Raw genomic sequence first — 16,585 nt, 5'->3', positions numbered from 1 at the left:
ATATATACAGATTTTTATTGATTTTGGGAAGAGTTTTTGTTTTTTTAGTATTGTTTCACACCTTCAAGTTTTAAAAATTCTGAGTACTATTATTTTCTTTCAATTTATTAATCAACATTGATTCATTCATCTTCGTTAAAATTTGGATTATTTTATTTATTGATTACTTCATATAACTTTTGTTTGGTGTCGTTTTCCATTTATACCCGCATCAATCTTCTTTTCATAGATTTATCTTTTTAGTCAATTTGGTTGGGTGCAGGCTTGCAGCTATGAGCTCTTTCTCCCTGCTTCTCTTATTATTATTTCTTTTGTAAATTTCGATAGAATAATGATTTAAATTTTGTTTTATGTGAATATCTTTCAAAATTGATTATCTGAGTATGTTCATCAAACCTAGATTCATATATCTTTAAATTATTCTCTTGTTATCCCTAAATTGACTTATATATATACAGCAAAAAAAAATATTTAATTAATTTGGTTGATTCATCTTAGTCATTATTTCCGACTTTTATACTATACAGTTAAAAAATTATCATAAAGTATCCACTCAAAATGTGAAATTAATAATGTTTGTCATTTTAAGTTTTCACTTTCCCGTGCGGCAACGCACGGGCCGACATCCTAGTAAAAATAAAGGAAAAATGATTCCCAGCTACACAGAGTATTCTCCAACACATCACCACACATGCAGACTAAATCAATGTCATCTTAACTACATAGACTATTGGATTTACATACGGACATGTATAAACTAATGTCGGTTATGTCTACAACACCATAACCATACATTCCGGTACCGCTCCGGTGTACGGCTCGACAGACTCCGGTACCGTCGATTAATTCTGGTTAGACCCGATTAAAATTTTGACCCGTCAATAATTTTGACCCGCTAATCAAACCGGATCACATTTAATTGGGCCCAAACCCGGTCCAATTACTAATTACAAAAAGATAAAAAGTAAAAAACATAACCTGATGGTTTCAGTTTCTCATTTCTCGATCTAACCTATAAAAAAAAATTTCTCTTTACTTAGGGTTCTTGAGAGAAGAGGTTTCAGATCGAACACGAATCAGATCGATGGACTTAAGCACGGGTTCATCTAGCATGAGTACATCTTCTGGAGTTATGAAGAACTGTGATTGTGGATTGCCAGCAAAGATATTTACATCTAAGACTCAAAAGAATCCTGGTAGAAAGTTTTTCGGGTGTCCAATGTACAAGGTACATTTGTTGTGTGTGTTGTATTTTTGTAAATGTGATTAAAATTGGCAACTTTTGAGTGTTTTAAATGGTTGAAGGGTGGTGGAACTGAGCACTGCAAGTATTTTAAGTGGTTTGATCAAGAAGAGGTGAGAGGGTGGCCGCGAAATGCCTTGAACCAAGCTGAGCTGAAAATCGTGAGAAAGATAAATTGATAGAGCATCTACAAAAGACAATTATGGAACTGCGGAGTGATTTGGAGAAGAATGTCGAAGATGCAGAAAAAATAATGTATAGGCATCGATTGATCATCACTGGGTTATCTGGATTGCTTGTATGTGCTGTTGGAACCATTGTGTGTTTGCTTTAAAATCATGGGTTATCTGGATTGCTTGTATGTGATGTTGGAACCATTGTGTGTTTGCTTTAAAATCATCAATTGTCGTACGTGTGTGTTGTTAGTTGTGTGTTTGTTGTAAAACTAAATATCAGCAAGGATTAATAGTGGAGCAAACATATTAATCCAAAACGAGTTTGATTACAGACATCCGAAAATATTGAGTCTTGAACTACAAAAACCCATACAACCCGATACGAGTTTCTCTTTGTCACAAATCCACCAAAAAGAGACAAAAAACCAAGTGACAAAGTATAAAGTTTACTCGCAAACCCATCCAAAAGGCCTAAAGCATTGTTATCATAACCAAAACACATCAACACTGAGTAGTTTATCCAAAGAGTAACCTTCGCATCCTTTGGCTTCCTTGTGGTGCAGTTGATGAAACATCTTGGACTTCAGCTTCAGCTTGGTTTGAGGTCCAAGCTTCATCTTGAGCTATCATTGCTGCTTCCATTGCTGCTTCCATCTCTGCTTCATCTCGAGCCTCCAATTGAGCAGCATTTTGAGCATCAAGCGCAAGTTTCCTTCTCTTTGTTCTGCTCTCCTCAGACTACAAAGTGATATAAATGTTAACATAGTTACCAACTTAAAAGCATATGGTAATTATGTCATAAATCAAAGCCGAATCATACCTCAGTTGGACATTTTCTGGAATTATGCCCTGCTTCACCACATAAACCACAATGTAGTATCCTTCCTTGTCGGCCAACCTTATGCTTGTTCTTATTCTTACTTGGTGATTCATTTAACCCTTTGATCCTTGCTTTTCCCTTAGGTCTTCCTGGAGGGGGCTTAAACGGCGGTGCATAAATGCGTCTTCCTCCAGTCTCCTCCCAAAACTTAGTTCCATTCACTGGAGCCAACCCTCTGCGATAGTTTTCCCTCCACTTTTCTGTCAAGTAGTAATCAGAAATGTAGTCCTCAATCTCTTGACAATTCTCTCTGATTGCACATACAGCATGACGGCAAGGAATGCCCGTTAAGTCCCACTTCCTACATGCGCACTCCCTCTTAGACAACATCACACTAAACCCATTACCAAATTCCAAAATCTCATATTTTCCACCTGTGCTAGAAAGAGAGAAACAATTCTGAGCCTCCTCACATGACTTCTCAACCTCTTTCCTTGCTTTCTTTGTGTATTTGGCAGTCTCCTTCTCAGCTATCTTAAACCTTCTTGCAATCCACTGCATTGCATCTCTTCTTATTAGCTCCAACATCTCCACAAATGGTTTTCTCTTTGCTTTCTTCAATGTTCTATTATAGGACTCGGTGTGATTGTTGTGTGTGTCACCGCAACTAGAACCAATCCTAAAGAAGGCCTTGCACCATTTACGATGATCCTTCTTCAAAAGATCATCACAAGCCTTCGGATCCATCTCTCTGAAAACAGCCAAGTTAGTCTTGAAATCAGCTTCATTGTAACTGCTTGCAACTCTCCAAAACAATGGCTTCAATGTATCAGATTTGTGAGTCTTTTTCAGGTTGGCGTAGATGTGTCTAGCACAAGATCGGTGTTATGCCCTTGGTAGCTCCATTGCCATACCATGAACGATGCTTCTATGCATGTCAGATATGATGGTAATGTTTTCCCCATCACCCAAATCCAAGTCTGCCTTCAGCTTGTGAATAAACCACTCCCAGTTGGGGTTGTTCTCCCCTGATACCACTACCCAAGCTATCGGATATATTTGATTGTTAGGATCTCTTCCAACTGCTGTAAGTAGAGTCCCTTGGATATTGTGCTTCAAAAAGGTAGCATCCAATCCTATGATTGGTCTGCAGTTTTGCTTCCATGATGTCCTCAACGGCTCAAAGCATATGTACATCTGGTAGAATTCATCAGTTCCATCTTCTCTGGCTGTAGTGTTAATCTCCACTGTACTACCTACCATTGTCCTGAATGATAAAACAAACTCAAAGTTAAAAGCCGAAATATGTTATTGAGAACATACAATATGAGAGTAACTGTTACATTAACTTACTTGGTGAGTTGATACTGATAATCTCTAAGCCTTGAAAACTGCTCATTGCATTCCTCTTGCAGCTTCTTAAATGCCCTTCTTCTTGCTGATTGTGACTGTGCAGGTGTGATGATGATGTTGTATCTCCTTTTCATCTTGTCTTTGATCTCCAGAGCACTCATCTCAGGGTCTCTTCTTATGTCTTCAACAAATAATTCTGCAACCACAAGGCTCTTTATTTGCTTACATCTTCCCACCAGATGACATTGATGCTCATCATAAAATGTTTTCACCATCCACTTCCCTATTGGATTCTCAATGGCACAATATATATGCCATCCACAGCCCTTTTCATTACACTTAGCACCAAGTCGTTCCTTTTCCCATCTATCATACACAACATTACGCCTTGTCTTCAGTATATATCTGATCACATTCTGCTTGAACTCCTGACCACTTGCAAATACTTGCCTTAGGCTGAACACACCATCAGGTAAATTCCTTCTTACTAACCTCTCAGCTTGTTCTTCTTCATCACCAGACGAATCATCAGTGGCAGGGTAGACATCATCTTCATCTGGGATTTGTTCTTCATAACTGTCATGGTTAAACACCTCTATATCTGCTTCACCAACCTCATCCTCATCAGCTGATTCTGCATTGTCAGATAAACCATCTTCTTCATCACTAGCATCATCATCGGATGCATCATTTTCACTTTCAGGTTCATATGCTGGGTCGTTTTCTCCATCACTCTGATTCTCATGCGGTAAGATGTTCCCAATCTCCATTTGTAACTCCTCAACAACTGGTTTCTCAACATAAACGTCCAGCTCTCTCATCCAACGCCCTGCGGCCTGCATCTTCTTCTTATTTGCATCCACATTTTCCCAGAGAGGATGCTTTTCTCCTAAATCTTCAAATGGTAGCTTGTACCACATTCTCCCGATGTCAATCCTTTTATCAAGCAACTTCAATATCACATCTTGGAATATAACAGCAGGATCCACTTGAAACACGTCCATCGTGCCCTCAACGTAAGACGACGAACCACCAATTGTTTGGAATTGCCCAGAATGGTAGCAATTCACTTTGACAAGCCCCTCGTTACTTCACAAACAAAAAAAAACACGTATTAGCTTAATCTGTCAACAACTTGACTTAAACAATAAAAAAAATTGGAAAAAAATAATACTTTGACTCCGACAAAACCCCGACACAAACAGACAAGAAACTTTGTTTTCTTTACTCGACAAAACAAACCCCACATGTTCGATTCCTTATATAAACCCAACAAAACTCTACATAACTCCACAAAAACCATTCCATTAGAAACCTAGAAACTCATAAACTCTACCCAGAAAATCTACTGTCGGGAATTTAAACATTTAATTAAAGTCGCAAAATGAGAGATCTTACCTCATTGTAACGAGATTCGAGTTCGATTCACTGTGAGTAGTGAAACCCTACAAAACGAGTTCGATTCACTCTGATTCGTGTTCGATCTGAAACCTCTTCTCTCAAGAACCCTAAGTAAAGAGGAATTTTTTTTTTAGGTTAGATCGAGAAATGAGAAACTGAAACCATCGGGTTATGTTTTTTACTTTTTATCTTTTTGTAATTAGTAATTGGACCGGGTTTGGGCCCAATTAAATTTGATCCGGTTTGATTAGCGGGTCAAAATTATTGACGGGTCAAAATTTTAATTGGGTCTAACTAAAATTAATCGACGGTACCGGATTCCGTCGAGCCGTACACCGGAGCGGTACCGATATGTATGGTTATGGTGTTGTAGACATAACCGACATTAGTTTATACATCTCCGTATGTAAATCCAATAGTCTATGTAGTTAAGATAACATTAATTTAGTCTGCATATGTGGTGATGTGTTGGAGAATACTCTGTGTAGCTGGGAATCATTTTTCCAATAATAAAATAAATAAAAAACATCAGCGGCGAAATACATTAACTGATGGACATATATTTCACACACCCGTTTGTGAAAATAAATATATTATAAATAATAACTTCAAATTTTGATATTTATTCAAATAGTAAGTGTTTAATTATGTAAATCTTACAACTAGAAGGTTACTTTGCCAAATGTACTTCTGAATTAATAGTAGGGGATAAAAGTTAAATAAAATTAAAACTTTTACTAATCAGAGGATTGTATATATGCGGACTGTCTGTATGGATTAAAGCTTTATGGGTGAATAATGCTGAAAAAATAAAAATAAAAGTCAATATTGAGTACACACATATCTCTCTATGTATCCGTCGACTCAAATGGTCTGCATCTTAATCATCCATATACAGTATTGGCATGAGAACTTCAATAGTTAAGATGAATTTACAATCTTTAGAGATTTTTTCACTATTAATGTTAGTTAAAAAATCTTACATTAATTTTTTTATAACAGTTTTTTGGAAAATGCTAAGAGTATGATTGAGTACTATTTGCATGAGAACTCCATTAGTTAAGATGAATTTACAACTTTTAGAGATTTTTTCATGATAATTATTAGTTACAAAATCGTACATTAATTTATTTTGTAACAATTTTTTGGAAATAGCTATGCGATTCTTAATCGTTGAGATCACATGTACTACAAAGATGATGACAAAAGATCATATAAAAAAAAAATCAATTTTGGATAAAATACCATATTGCCTTTGCATTTAACCATTTGTTTAAACCTATATTAGATTTTGTTAGAACCTAGAAGAGATTCTGAATAATTAATCAGAAGTTTAGTAAGGTAGATGAGAAACTCAATAATCCTATAACTAAGGTTTATGAGAGGAGCAAGATGAAAATTTTCAATTATAACAACACATGGTAGTGTCACAAAGTATGTAAAATACTACTCATATTTTTTTTTTTGATTTATCAAGAGATTATTAGCCAATTGAGCTACTAATATTTGATACTAAATAATGTAAAATAACAAAAACTATTCATTATCATACTTATCTGAATATATCTCCATAACTAATGACAAAGATTGCTAATGAAGAAGATGAAGACTCAAAAATTGAAAAATTGACATGGAATAAAAGAGGCTTATAGAGCCGCCTGTCAATTTGAACCGATTTGTATAGAATTTGGTTCATGTATTCTGGTTAAAGGTCAAGATAGCCGAATTTAACCGAACAATTCTTTTTGGTTTGGATTGGTTTGGTTATCAATTAATTTGTCTTCTTTCTATGGGAAAAGATCGATTTCGATCAAACCATCTTCGTCCTCTCCATGAAAATCCAACTCTGTTTGATTCCATTTACTCATCATCATCATCTTGCTCTTGTTATTATTATAGCTACGATCAAGCTTTATCTCAATCAAACCTTCTCCTCCTCCAGTTCCACCGCCGTCGTCCTCCTCTTCCCATCTGAATCCCATGTTCTCCGGCGAGTTCCAGTCACCGATCTCCGGGAAATTGAATTCCGACGACGAAGCAGAATCCGAATCCGAATCTGATTCTGGGTAACAGAGAGACAACGACGGAAACCTCACGATTTCTTTAAACCGGGTCGGGTCTTTTTCACCACCCGGGTTCTCTTCTTCTTCTTCGTCTTCATCGTTCTCTTCGTAAGCTTCGTGTATCACTTCCAATGGAGCTCTCAAGTTCCACTCCACAAAACCACACGTCAAATGATCGGGCTTCTTGTCGGAATCTTGAACCAGAACAACGTTAGAGTAGTAGTCTTCAGCTGTCTCCTCGAGATTCTCGTTGCTTGTATCGGGTCGGGTGTTGGATTCTCGGGTCGACCCGTGATAGAGAAGAGAGAGGAGGAGAGCTCCGGAGATGAGGAGAACAGGGGAGAGAGAGATTCTAAGCAACTCAATAGGGAAGTAGATGAGGATTAGAACGTAGAGAGTGATGAAACAGGAGAAGAGAGGATGAGAGAAGAAGGAGGAAGAGACTTGTTCGGTTTCTTCTTCTCCCATGGCGTGTGTGTGTGAGTGTGACGGTGTTTGAAGTTTGAAGTTTAGAGAGACAAAGACAGAGAAGAGAGACTTTGGTGGTCGTTGCATTTAAATGCCCCGAAGAAGAGGGTTTTGTTTTGTTTTGTCTTTTTTTTTTTGTTACAAGTAGTCAACACATATTTAATTCTCTCTCAATAAATTTCCTTGTTTGAAACATTGAATTCGTTAAATACAAAGAAACTTTGAATCTAGTAGATGGATTATACATTTGAATTGGATATTTTTCTGAATTTAAATTGAAATTGTACTGTTATACTATATTTAAGTGAAATGGATTAGGAATATACATGTTTTAATTATCTTATTTATCTTTTTTTTTTCCTGTGTTTTTCCATTTTGATTTGGTGCGAGGTTCATTTTCACATCATGCACGCATTAGCTTTCTACTAAATATAGCGTTGAATAATGCTTCTATGTATCATGTATGTATGGCTTAAAAGTCTTCTAGCCGGAGGTTGACGTAGATGGTCGCATAAGGCTTTCGTATTGGGAGGTTAAATTGCATTAAAGTGTTTGTTGGTTTGAAACTCTCTCTTGAATAATAAGATCAATACCCATATACCCATATAAGTATAATGCAATCACCGGAAAGTCTCTTTGTCATGGGATCAATACCCATATTTTACTAAATCTCCTTTCGAAAAGATCTAGTATAATTTGGTGATATAATGATGAAAAGAATCCAAAAGAAAAGAAAAGGATATGATGTGATGACAAAGAAATACATGATGTGAGTAACAGAAGAATATTTCAATTTTAACCCATACAGACATAATGACGTATTTGTCTTGATTCTTTACAAAGGAATTGAGAATTGATTTTTATTGCTTCGATTCTTGGGGTGTTGTTGGTTCGGGAAATGTGAAAGCTTTAAAGTGCGTAGGACAAAGGCAACGAATATAGTATTATACTAGCCTAGACGTGGTCACTCTAATATACTTCTGAAATATAAAGTCCAGACAAAAAAAAAAACTAGAAATACTTTCTTTTTTTTTTGTTAAAAATTCTTCATGTTCTTGTTTTCATGTAACTAGAAATACTTTCGAAAATGTTATCGCAAGTTCTATAGATTTTCTAGAAGAACAAAAAGTTTACTTTCAGGTGGTACACACTCTATGTTCTTTCATTTTTTTGTATAAATTCAGAACTGAGTCAGGTTTTAAAGACGAAAATAATACTATATTTTCATTTTAAATGAATAATCGTTTATAAATATTTAACTTGACATAGACACTTCGGGTTACTTTCTATTAGATTAAATGTTAACTTTGATTAGTTTTGTAAGAATATGTGTATTTGGCATAATCAGACGATGATACATGTAATTTACCCGATAACCAGATTACCTAATTTAACTGTTTAGTTACCGAGATGATCGTTTGGTCCCCCAACAAAGGCTACAAGAATAAAGAATTGAGATCGTAAGTTTTTATATTACATTTAAATTTTACTTAACTTCGTAAAATGAGATACTATATTCTATATAATTGAACTAGCTAGGTTCTAACGGTTGAATTTAATAACCCAACAATACTCAAATACAAGTCTTATTGTTTCCCATTTTGACCAATCGTATGCATATAAATTGTTTTTCCCCGGTGAGTTGCATGCATTGTGTCATTTCTTTGAGTTCGTTTTCATCACACAACATGTCTCTGTTACATCTTTTGCATTCAATTATTTTAGTCTCCACATGCTTAGTTTAGTTTTTGTTTTTCACTTTAACATATAAGATATGTCTTCCCTTGTAATAATGAATGATCAAACAAAGCAAAGTAGTTCAGCTTTATGTTTGTTGAGAAAGAGAAAGGTTGAAAGCCTGAAAGAATTGGTAGTTGTGTTGTGTGGGCAGTCGGAGTGGGTCTTTTTTCGCAAAAATGTCTTACTCTTTTTTTAGGACTCTTCCTTTCTTTCTGTATAATATTTTATTAATTCGTTTTGGAGAGTTTGAACATGTGAACCGTGATCAAATTGCGGTATAAAGCATAGTACAACTTTGGCATGGGTGTTTCACTTTTAGTTAGGTTCGGGTTAAAAGGAGTATAGTTGGTTTCCGATTTCTTAGGTTTGGCATGAACTAAATGAAGATTTATTTCTAATTAAATTTGTCAAAAAGACAGAAAATATGTTCACCTTAACCTAAAACTCTATATACTGAATTTTCTTATTAAGTAACAAAATTGAATATTTCTGGCTATAAACTGCGGAATAGACTGCAAGTTTTTGGTTTTTTTAATAGATTATTTGACTTATATACAATAGGGTTATTTAAGAAAGAAGCAAGAACTTTTTATAAAAGTCGACAAAATTAATCAAAGTTTTGATGATTAGGGGAGAATGGACCCAAAGGACATACACCACCACGTGACTTGGAACTGTTTTTGGACCGACCACATCCATCACCAAGGCTTGACTTCCACGAAATGATTTTCAAAAATTGGTTGTCCAAAAGTTTTTTAAAGCAAATGAACAATTGGTATTTGGATTGTGATGATACGTTATATAAAGAGGAATTAAGGCATCATTTTTCATCTTCCTTTTTCCCCTCTCTTTTTCTTGGGTCTCTTTCAATGCATGGGCTAAAGTGGAAACAAAGCTATTCTATTTAGATAATGATAATGAGAGGTATAGAGATGCATATGGGAATGTTGACGTATGGATAAAATGTCAATCTTGATCAAAAGTTAAAGTAACCATATGTTATATATAAATAATCGTTTAAATTAGTGTACAATTAATATATCTTGAGATCGACACAGAATCTATCTAAGTATTTAACATGCATGATCCGAAACATATATTATAATTACGTTATTGTGTAACTCAGTGTAGATAACTATATTAAAAATTCATTATATATTCATGTAAAGTTGGAAATAGATTACAAAAATGTACAAGAGAAGTCCATTGTAGTGAAAACTTGAATAATTGGTAATAGCAGAGAGGACAACGACGTCTCACTAAGTGATGCCAATTATCCAGTGTCCAGAAACAGAGAACGAAAGAGTCACAATCGGAAAAAAGAGCTTAAAGAGCCTGGCTGTAATAACATTATTGGCCTAATTCTTAAATTTCAGTATGTTAAATTTGTATAGTAACTGTTTTTGTCAAAGTTGCTATCAAATGCACCATCCTATATTAAATGTTCAATAGTTACATTCATGATATTTCATTTTCTCTGATAGCTTAGATCTCACTGAAGCCAAACTAATCATAAAATAGAACAGCAATCTTATGAAATATGCAGTGGGCTTAAGAGTACAACAAATCAATATATAGCTTTGAGTCTTAAGTCTTTGACCTATAATCAACAGTATGCAACCACTGGAGTAGTACTATAACCATTTTGTGTATCACACGCACTTGAACTTCTAATATGGGGAGTTGTGAACTTTGTATGGTCATCATTCATCAACTTCTGTGTCTAAAGGAATGTTGCTGAGTATTTGAATGCATAGAGAGTGCATGAGTGTTAGTAAGTTACCATATACTAGTAATGAAGATAAAAATTTAGGGTAGTCAGAATTTGGTTTATTTATGACAACCAATCAATTATTTAGAGATTCATTAAATGTGTTGACATAAGTATAGGAAGAAACTGATGACTTTTTTATTGCAATATACGACAAACAAAAAACAGAAACAGAACCTTGGATACTCTGAGTCTCTGACTAAAACCCATTACACTAAAATACATATATAAGAAGAAAAAAACCATTTTCAGTTCCCAATGTATGCAAAAGATGAATTTCTTCTATACAAAAATTCATCTCTAAACCCTTTTCTCTGAATCAAAATGCAAAAACTAACTCTAAAAGAACTATAACCATCACAGTAGTCAAACTGTGTAAGTAACACACTTAGGACTTAGCCACCACTCGACTCAAACCATTTACAAACACATAACATTCTCTATGTAAACAAAGCCACAGAGACGCTTGAGAGTTGCTCTTTCCTCTTAGCCTTGGTCCATCGATAGTGATGCGGTGCATTAGGAGGCTCTATGTCGTCTTCTTGACGGCTCGAATCCGAAACCTCCTCGAGATCAATCGAGTTTCGAAAAGCACGAGTCTTTCTCGGTGTGGTGTACGCAAAATGTAAACTCTTGGCTACTAAACTCTGTTTAATAGTTTAAAACTGAAATCAGAACACTGAACTTGAATCGATCAAACTGTAAAACAATGGTATATAAAAGAATGAAACTTACAGCTTCTCTGATTGATTTAGAAACAAGTTTGAGACTCTTGAGATCATCATGATCAACACCACAAATCACACGAATCTGTAAACATGTTTTAGATTAGTGACTCAGAATCATAATCAAAACGAAACAGATTAAGAAACTTTACCAAGAGATCTTGAGGTAGAGACTCAAGTCGAGATTTCTCAGAGGAAGCAATAGTTCTGCTGCTTCGTTGTCTCTTCAACGAACTTTTCACCGGCGGCGAATCAGGTACCACCGGAATCTCAACGGCCGATCTAGACAGAGATTGACGAACACTGCTCGAAATCAGAATCCTTTTCCTGCCTAAACCTCGCGTGAACCTCACTGATCCTAAACCTAACTCTAGCTCCTCTTCCTCACCGTTAGACTTCATCACAACGAAACCTCTCTTCGTCAACGCCATTGTTGTCGTTCTTCTTCTGCTACTAAGAAGAAGCTTCTCCGAGAACCACTTAACTACTTTAGCAGCACGAGAGAACCAAAACTCACCGATGAAATGGAGATAATGGATCATTTAGAAGTTAGAACGCCCCAAAAACTAACAAACACAGAGCAAAGCAGAGTGAGAGATTTGTTCAAGAGTAATAAAGCTCGGAGAGAGAGAGAGAAAATACACGTGGCGGATTTTTATTGGACAGCCGTCATTGGCGTTTTGCTATCAGTTATTGTACACAAAGATTAACCCGGTTTTTGCGGGAGGCAAAATCATCCGTGTGCGTGCGGTTGCATGGGATTATCAATGTGCTGTCCATTGATCGTTTGCCACGTGTACGTATTGGTAGTTTGAACGGTTTGGATCTACTGAATTAATAAGCAGACGAAAAAAGTTTTGATGGTTTTGAAACAGAAGATTTCATTGGATTCCATAAACAATAGATGTGGATACCATGTGGAATAGAGATATGTATTGGAATTTGTTATTTGTTTTGTGTATTTTTTTTAGCACAAAATTGAGAATATGCCAAACCTATTTTTGGATAAGACTAAATATTAGTAGTACTAATAAATAAACATTACTTTTTAATTCCTTTTTAAACATTTGAGTAGCAAAAATAATTGGAAAATACGTTTAGGCTATTTCTTCTTCTCCTGTGACATTTTGGGGATGAGACTTGCTTGTAACGTCATTTTCATCATAATTGTTGTTGTTCTCTTCGGATGTAACGTAGAAACTCCAGAGAGATACACAGTTTTCATCAGCTGCATGATGGCCACAAATAGAAAACGAAAGATTTGATTATGTATCTATTAACACTGATGGGAATATAAACTAATTAAGAGTTTAATGTAATGTAATGTACCTTTCAGTTGAAGATCGTTCTTATCTTCATCGTCATCATCAGGAATTGCAAAACGTCTGTGACCAGAGGATGTAGCAGCCATTGGAAGGTATGGGTGGAATGAGAAAGTATTCACAGTATCTGCATCAAACCGATTAGGGTAATAAGGATCTCATCAAGAACTTGAGAGTGGAACCAAGAACCAAGTGTAAGCTACCTGAAGCAGCTTGATATCCAGACACCCAGTTTCCCGTTTGTAGATCATACATGTGAACAAGCCCATCCTGGAATAAAAGACAAGAGGAATGATAAAATGGGGTTACATGATTTAACCATAAGTGTGTGTGTGTGTGTGTCTGTTCATAAGAGGAAAAAATATTGCTTTCGATTAGAAAGGAAAGGAAGATCAATAGTACCTGACCACCGGTGCCTAAATGTCGACCACATGGCTCAATATCAAAGAATACACGTTGGTTTGTGTTCTCAGTTGCTCTGTACAATCTGATACACACATATAAATGAGCCAATTCAAAACACATTTCAACTTTATCAGAGCTTCAACATCTACCCTTTTCCATCAAGCTAATACTTCCTAGTAACTTCAACATTAATGTAGAGTTAAGTTTGTGCTGCTCATGGCTCATTAAGCATTCATATTGTTTACAGCACTTGTTTTCGCTTCTAGATTATATTCTTGAACAAGTATGAAACCCAAAGACCACCCAAACCAAAAGAAAGAAGTAAGTACTCACTTATAGACTGTCTCAACAGATTTCCGCATATCCCAGCAAAGAATGTAAGGATCCTGAAACGACCACACAAAAAAGAAACATTTACTGGTAAGGTTACTAACAGACATGGTCCTATTTAAAAGCATACTTTAATATTGGACACCAACGAAAGTTTCTCTGGATGTAATATGATCAAGACAAACATTCAGAGGGAAAAAGGTTTATAACAGTACANTGAGAAAGTATTCACAGTATCTGCATCAAACCGATTAGGGTAATAAGGATCTCATCAAGAACTTGAGAGTGGAACCAAGAACCAAGTGTAAGCTACCTGAAGCAGCTTGATATCCAGACACCCAGTTTCCCGTTTGTAGATCATACATGTGAACAAGCCCATCCTGGAATAAAAGACAAGAGGAATGATAAAATGGGGTTACATGATTTAACCATAAGTGTGTGTGTGTGTGTGTCTGTTCATAAGAGGAAAAAATATTGCTTTCGATTAGAAAGGAAAGGAAGATCAATAGTACCTGACCACCGGTGCCTAAATGTCGACCACATGGCTCAATATCAAAGAATACACGTTGGTTTGTGTTCTCAGTTGCTCTGTACAATCTGATACACACATATAAATGAGCCAATTCAAAACACATTTCAACTTTATCAGAGCTTCAACATCTACCCTTTTCCATCAAGCTAATACTTCCTAGTAACTTCAACATTAATGTAGAGTTAAGTTTGTGCTGCTCATGGCTCATTAAGCATTCATATTGTTTACAGCACTTGTTTTCGCTTCTAGATTATATTCTTGAACAAGTATGAAACCCAAAGACCACCCAAACCAAAAGAAAGAAGTAAGTACTCACTTATAGACTGTCTCAACAGATTTCCGCATATCCCAGCAAAGAATGTAAGGATCCTGAAACGACCACACAAAAAAGAAACATTTACTGGTAAGGTTACTAACAGACATGGTCCTATTTAAAAGCATACTTTAATATTGGACACCAACGAAAGTTTCTCTGGATGTAATATGATCAAGACAAACATTCAGAGGGAAAAAGGTTTATAACAGTACATTACCTTGCGACCTCCTGTATATAAATAGTTCCCATCCTTTGAAAACTGGACCTGAAAGCAAGAACAGTTCAAATTATGATTTATCATACCTCAATGCACATAAAGAAAGTAACAATTATTGACCCTTGCTTACATGTGTAACACCACCTTCTTGACCATGTAAAACATACAATAGCTCCATGTTGTCTTCTCTATAAATCCCAGTAGTCTGCCCGTAAGAGCCCACAGCCAACATTCCAGAATTAGTTGGGGAGAAAGCAAGAGTAGATAATATACCTGGAAATTATAAACCATCAGAACGTTTGCTTCCTGTTTCTGTGTAATCTGTAATACTAATATTGTGCAGCGTCTGAGTGGTAAGCTAAGTAAAAACCTGCTTGGCCTTCTTTATTTTTCTGAAGAGTTGAATATTGCCCAAAGTCTCTACCGGGACGATGAAGATCAAACACTCTGATGGAGCTGTTATAGCCAGCAAAGATCCTAAAGACAAAACAAATGAATATAGATGATTGTTAATCAAATTCTCTAGCATGTGGAAAGATGGATAAAACTTAGATGAAGTTCTTGCTTACTTGGTTCCACCAGGATTAAATCCAACTGAAAATGCAGCAGTTATTTCATCCATAGCATCATAGGCCCGGTACGTACACCGAAGCTGCCATTGTTATGTTTACATGTAAATAACCAGATACACAGTAGAATGATGGTGGAACAAGAACAACTCACAAGTAAACATGTTAAGATTCAAAGAAAAATCAGCACCTCACCAGAAGTACTATCCCAAAGATGGATTGGATGGTCTCTAGTGGAGGTAGCAAAGACGCATGTTAAAGGGTCTGAAATCAATCAGTGAACAACCCAAAAATCAGTAACTCAAATGATGAACATTAACAACAAAAGAAAGAACCCTTTGAGATAACGTTATTCATATTACCTGAAACTGACATGTATGGATACCAACAGAAATCATAGACAGATTCACCCTCATTGATAAGAAGACTCGCACCATACGAATCTACAATTCCAAAATTTGAGAAAGAAAAACATAAACACACCATGAATCACAAATTTACTTCACATTTTAATAAAATGGCATCTGACACAACATGTAAAGTTAGATTACCTTCTTCAGGAATTGGCACTCCATAGCCATTAGTATCTCCTCCATCCTGAGGCCTGATAGACAATTTTGCAATACAAAAAGATTCAACAGAGAACTTAAAAACTACTCAAACATAAAAATCACAGATACTTGAGCTACAAAGAGGTTTCAGTACTTACAGATAAAACAGACTAAGTGTATTGTCCTCAGAGCTTGCAAGGAAACACGAACCATCAGGTGACCTATATAAGAAACAGTACAAGGCAAAAAAACAAAAAAAATCAAACTTTGAGAAAAAAACACAAAACTTTAAACGAGAGAGTGAATTTGAAAGAAGAAGAAAAGGTTAACCATTTAAGACCCTTGAGGAAATTATTAGGGTTTCGAGCAGCTCTGAACTGCTTGAAGAAATGGTGCGTTCTGTAAGGAGATACATCGAATCTCATACTAGGCCACGATGAAGTTTTCTCTCCTGATTCTTCTACCTTTAATCCGCCATTTTCATCTGCTACTGCTACTTCCTCTTCACCCATCTTCGTCGTCTTCGTCAGAGAAAAGTAGCATAGAAAGGTTTAATTTTGTTCTAAACCCCAAAGTCGAAAAG

At 35.8% G+C, this 16,585-nt stretch overlaps 3 protein-coding genes across 3 annotated transcripts; all 3 read right to left on the bottom strand.

Annotated features, from left to right (window-relative positions):
• LOC104731391 lies at positions 6,511-7,690 on the bottom strand. Its single transcript, XM_010450752.2, has one exon. It carries the CDS (start codon positions 7,609-7,611, stop codon positions 6,781-6,783), a length of 831 nt encoding a protein of 276 aa, XP_010449054.1. The 5' UTR covers positions 7,612-7,690; the 3' UTR covers positions 6,511-6,780.
• LOC104731390 (F-box protein SKIP27-like) lies at positions 11,152-12,429 on the bottom strand. Its single transcript, XM_010450751.2, has 3 exons — positions 11,913-12,429; positions 11,771-11,845; positions 11,152-11,682 (listed from the first exon to the last, which is right to left on the bottom strand). Exons 1-3 carry the CDS (start codon positions 12,300-12,302, stop codon positions 11,476-11,478), a joined length of 672 nt encoding a protein of 223 aa, XP_010449053.1. The 5' UTR covers positions 12,303-12,429; the 3' UTR covers positions 11,152-11,475.
• On the bottom strand, positions 12,739-16,577 carry LOC104731388 (telomerase Cajal body protein 1-like). Its single transcript, XM_010450749.2, has 14 exons — positions 16,333-16,577; positions 16,161-16,223; positions 16,003-16,055; positions 15,814-15,894; positions 15,642-15,715; positions 15,452-15,534; positions 15,253-15,359; positions 15,013-15,155; positions 14,883-14,930; positions 14,666-14,718; positions 14,330-14,414; positions 14,131-14,197; positions 13,090-13,209; positions 12,739-12,988 (listed from the first exon to the last, which is right to left on the bottom strand). Exons 1-14 carry the CDS (start codon positions 16,512-16,514, stop codon positions 12,858-12,860), a joined length of 1,290 nt encoding a protein of 429 aa, XP_010449051.1. The 5' UTR covers positions 16,515-16,577; the 3' UTR covers positions 12,739-12,857.

Source organism: Camelina sativa, chromosome 12 (assembly GCF_000633955.1).
Source record: "Camelina sativa cultivar DH55 chromosome 12, Cs, whole genome shotgun sequence".
NCBI classification, from domain to species: domain Eukaryota; kingdom Viridiplantae; phylum Streptophyta; class Magnoliopsida; order Brassicales; family Brassicaceae; genus Camelina; species Camelina sativa.
This window is presented reverse-complemented; position numbering and strand designations above follow the sequence as displayed.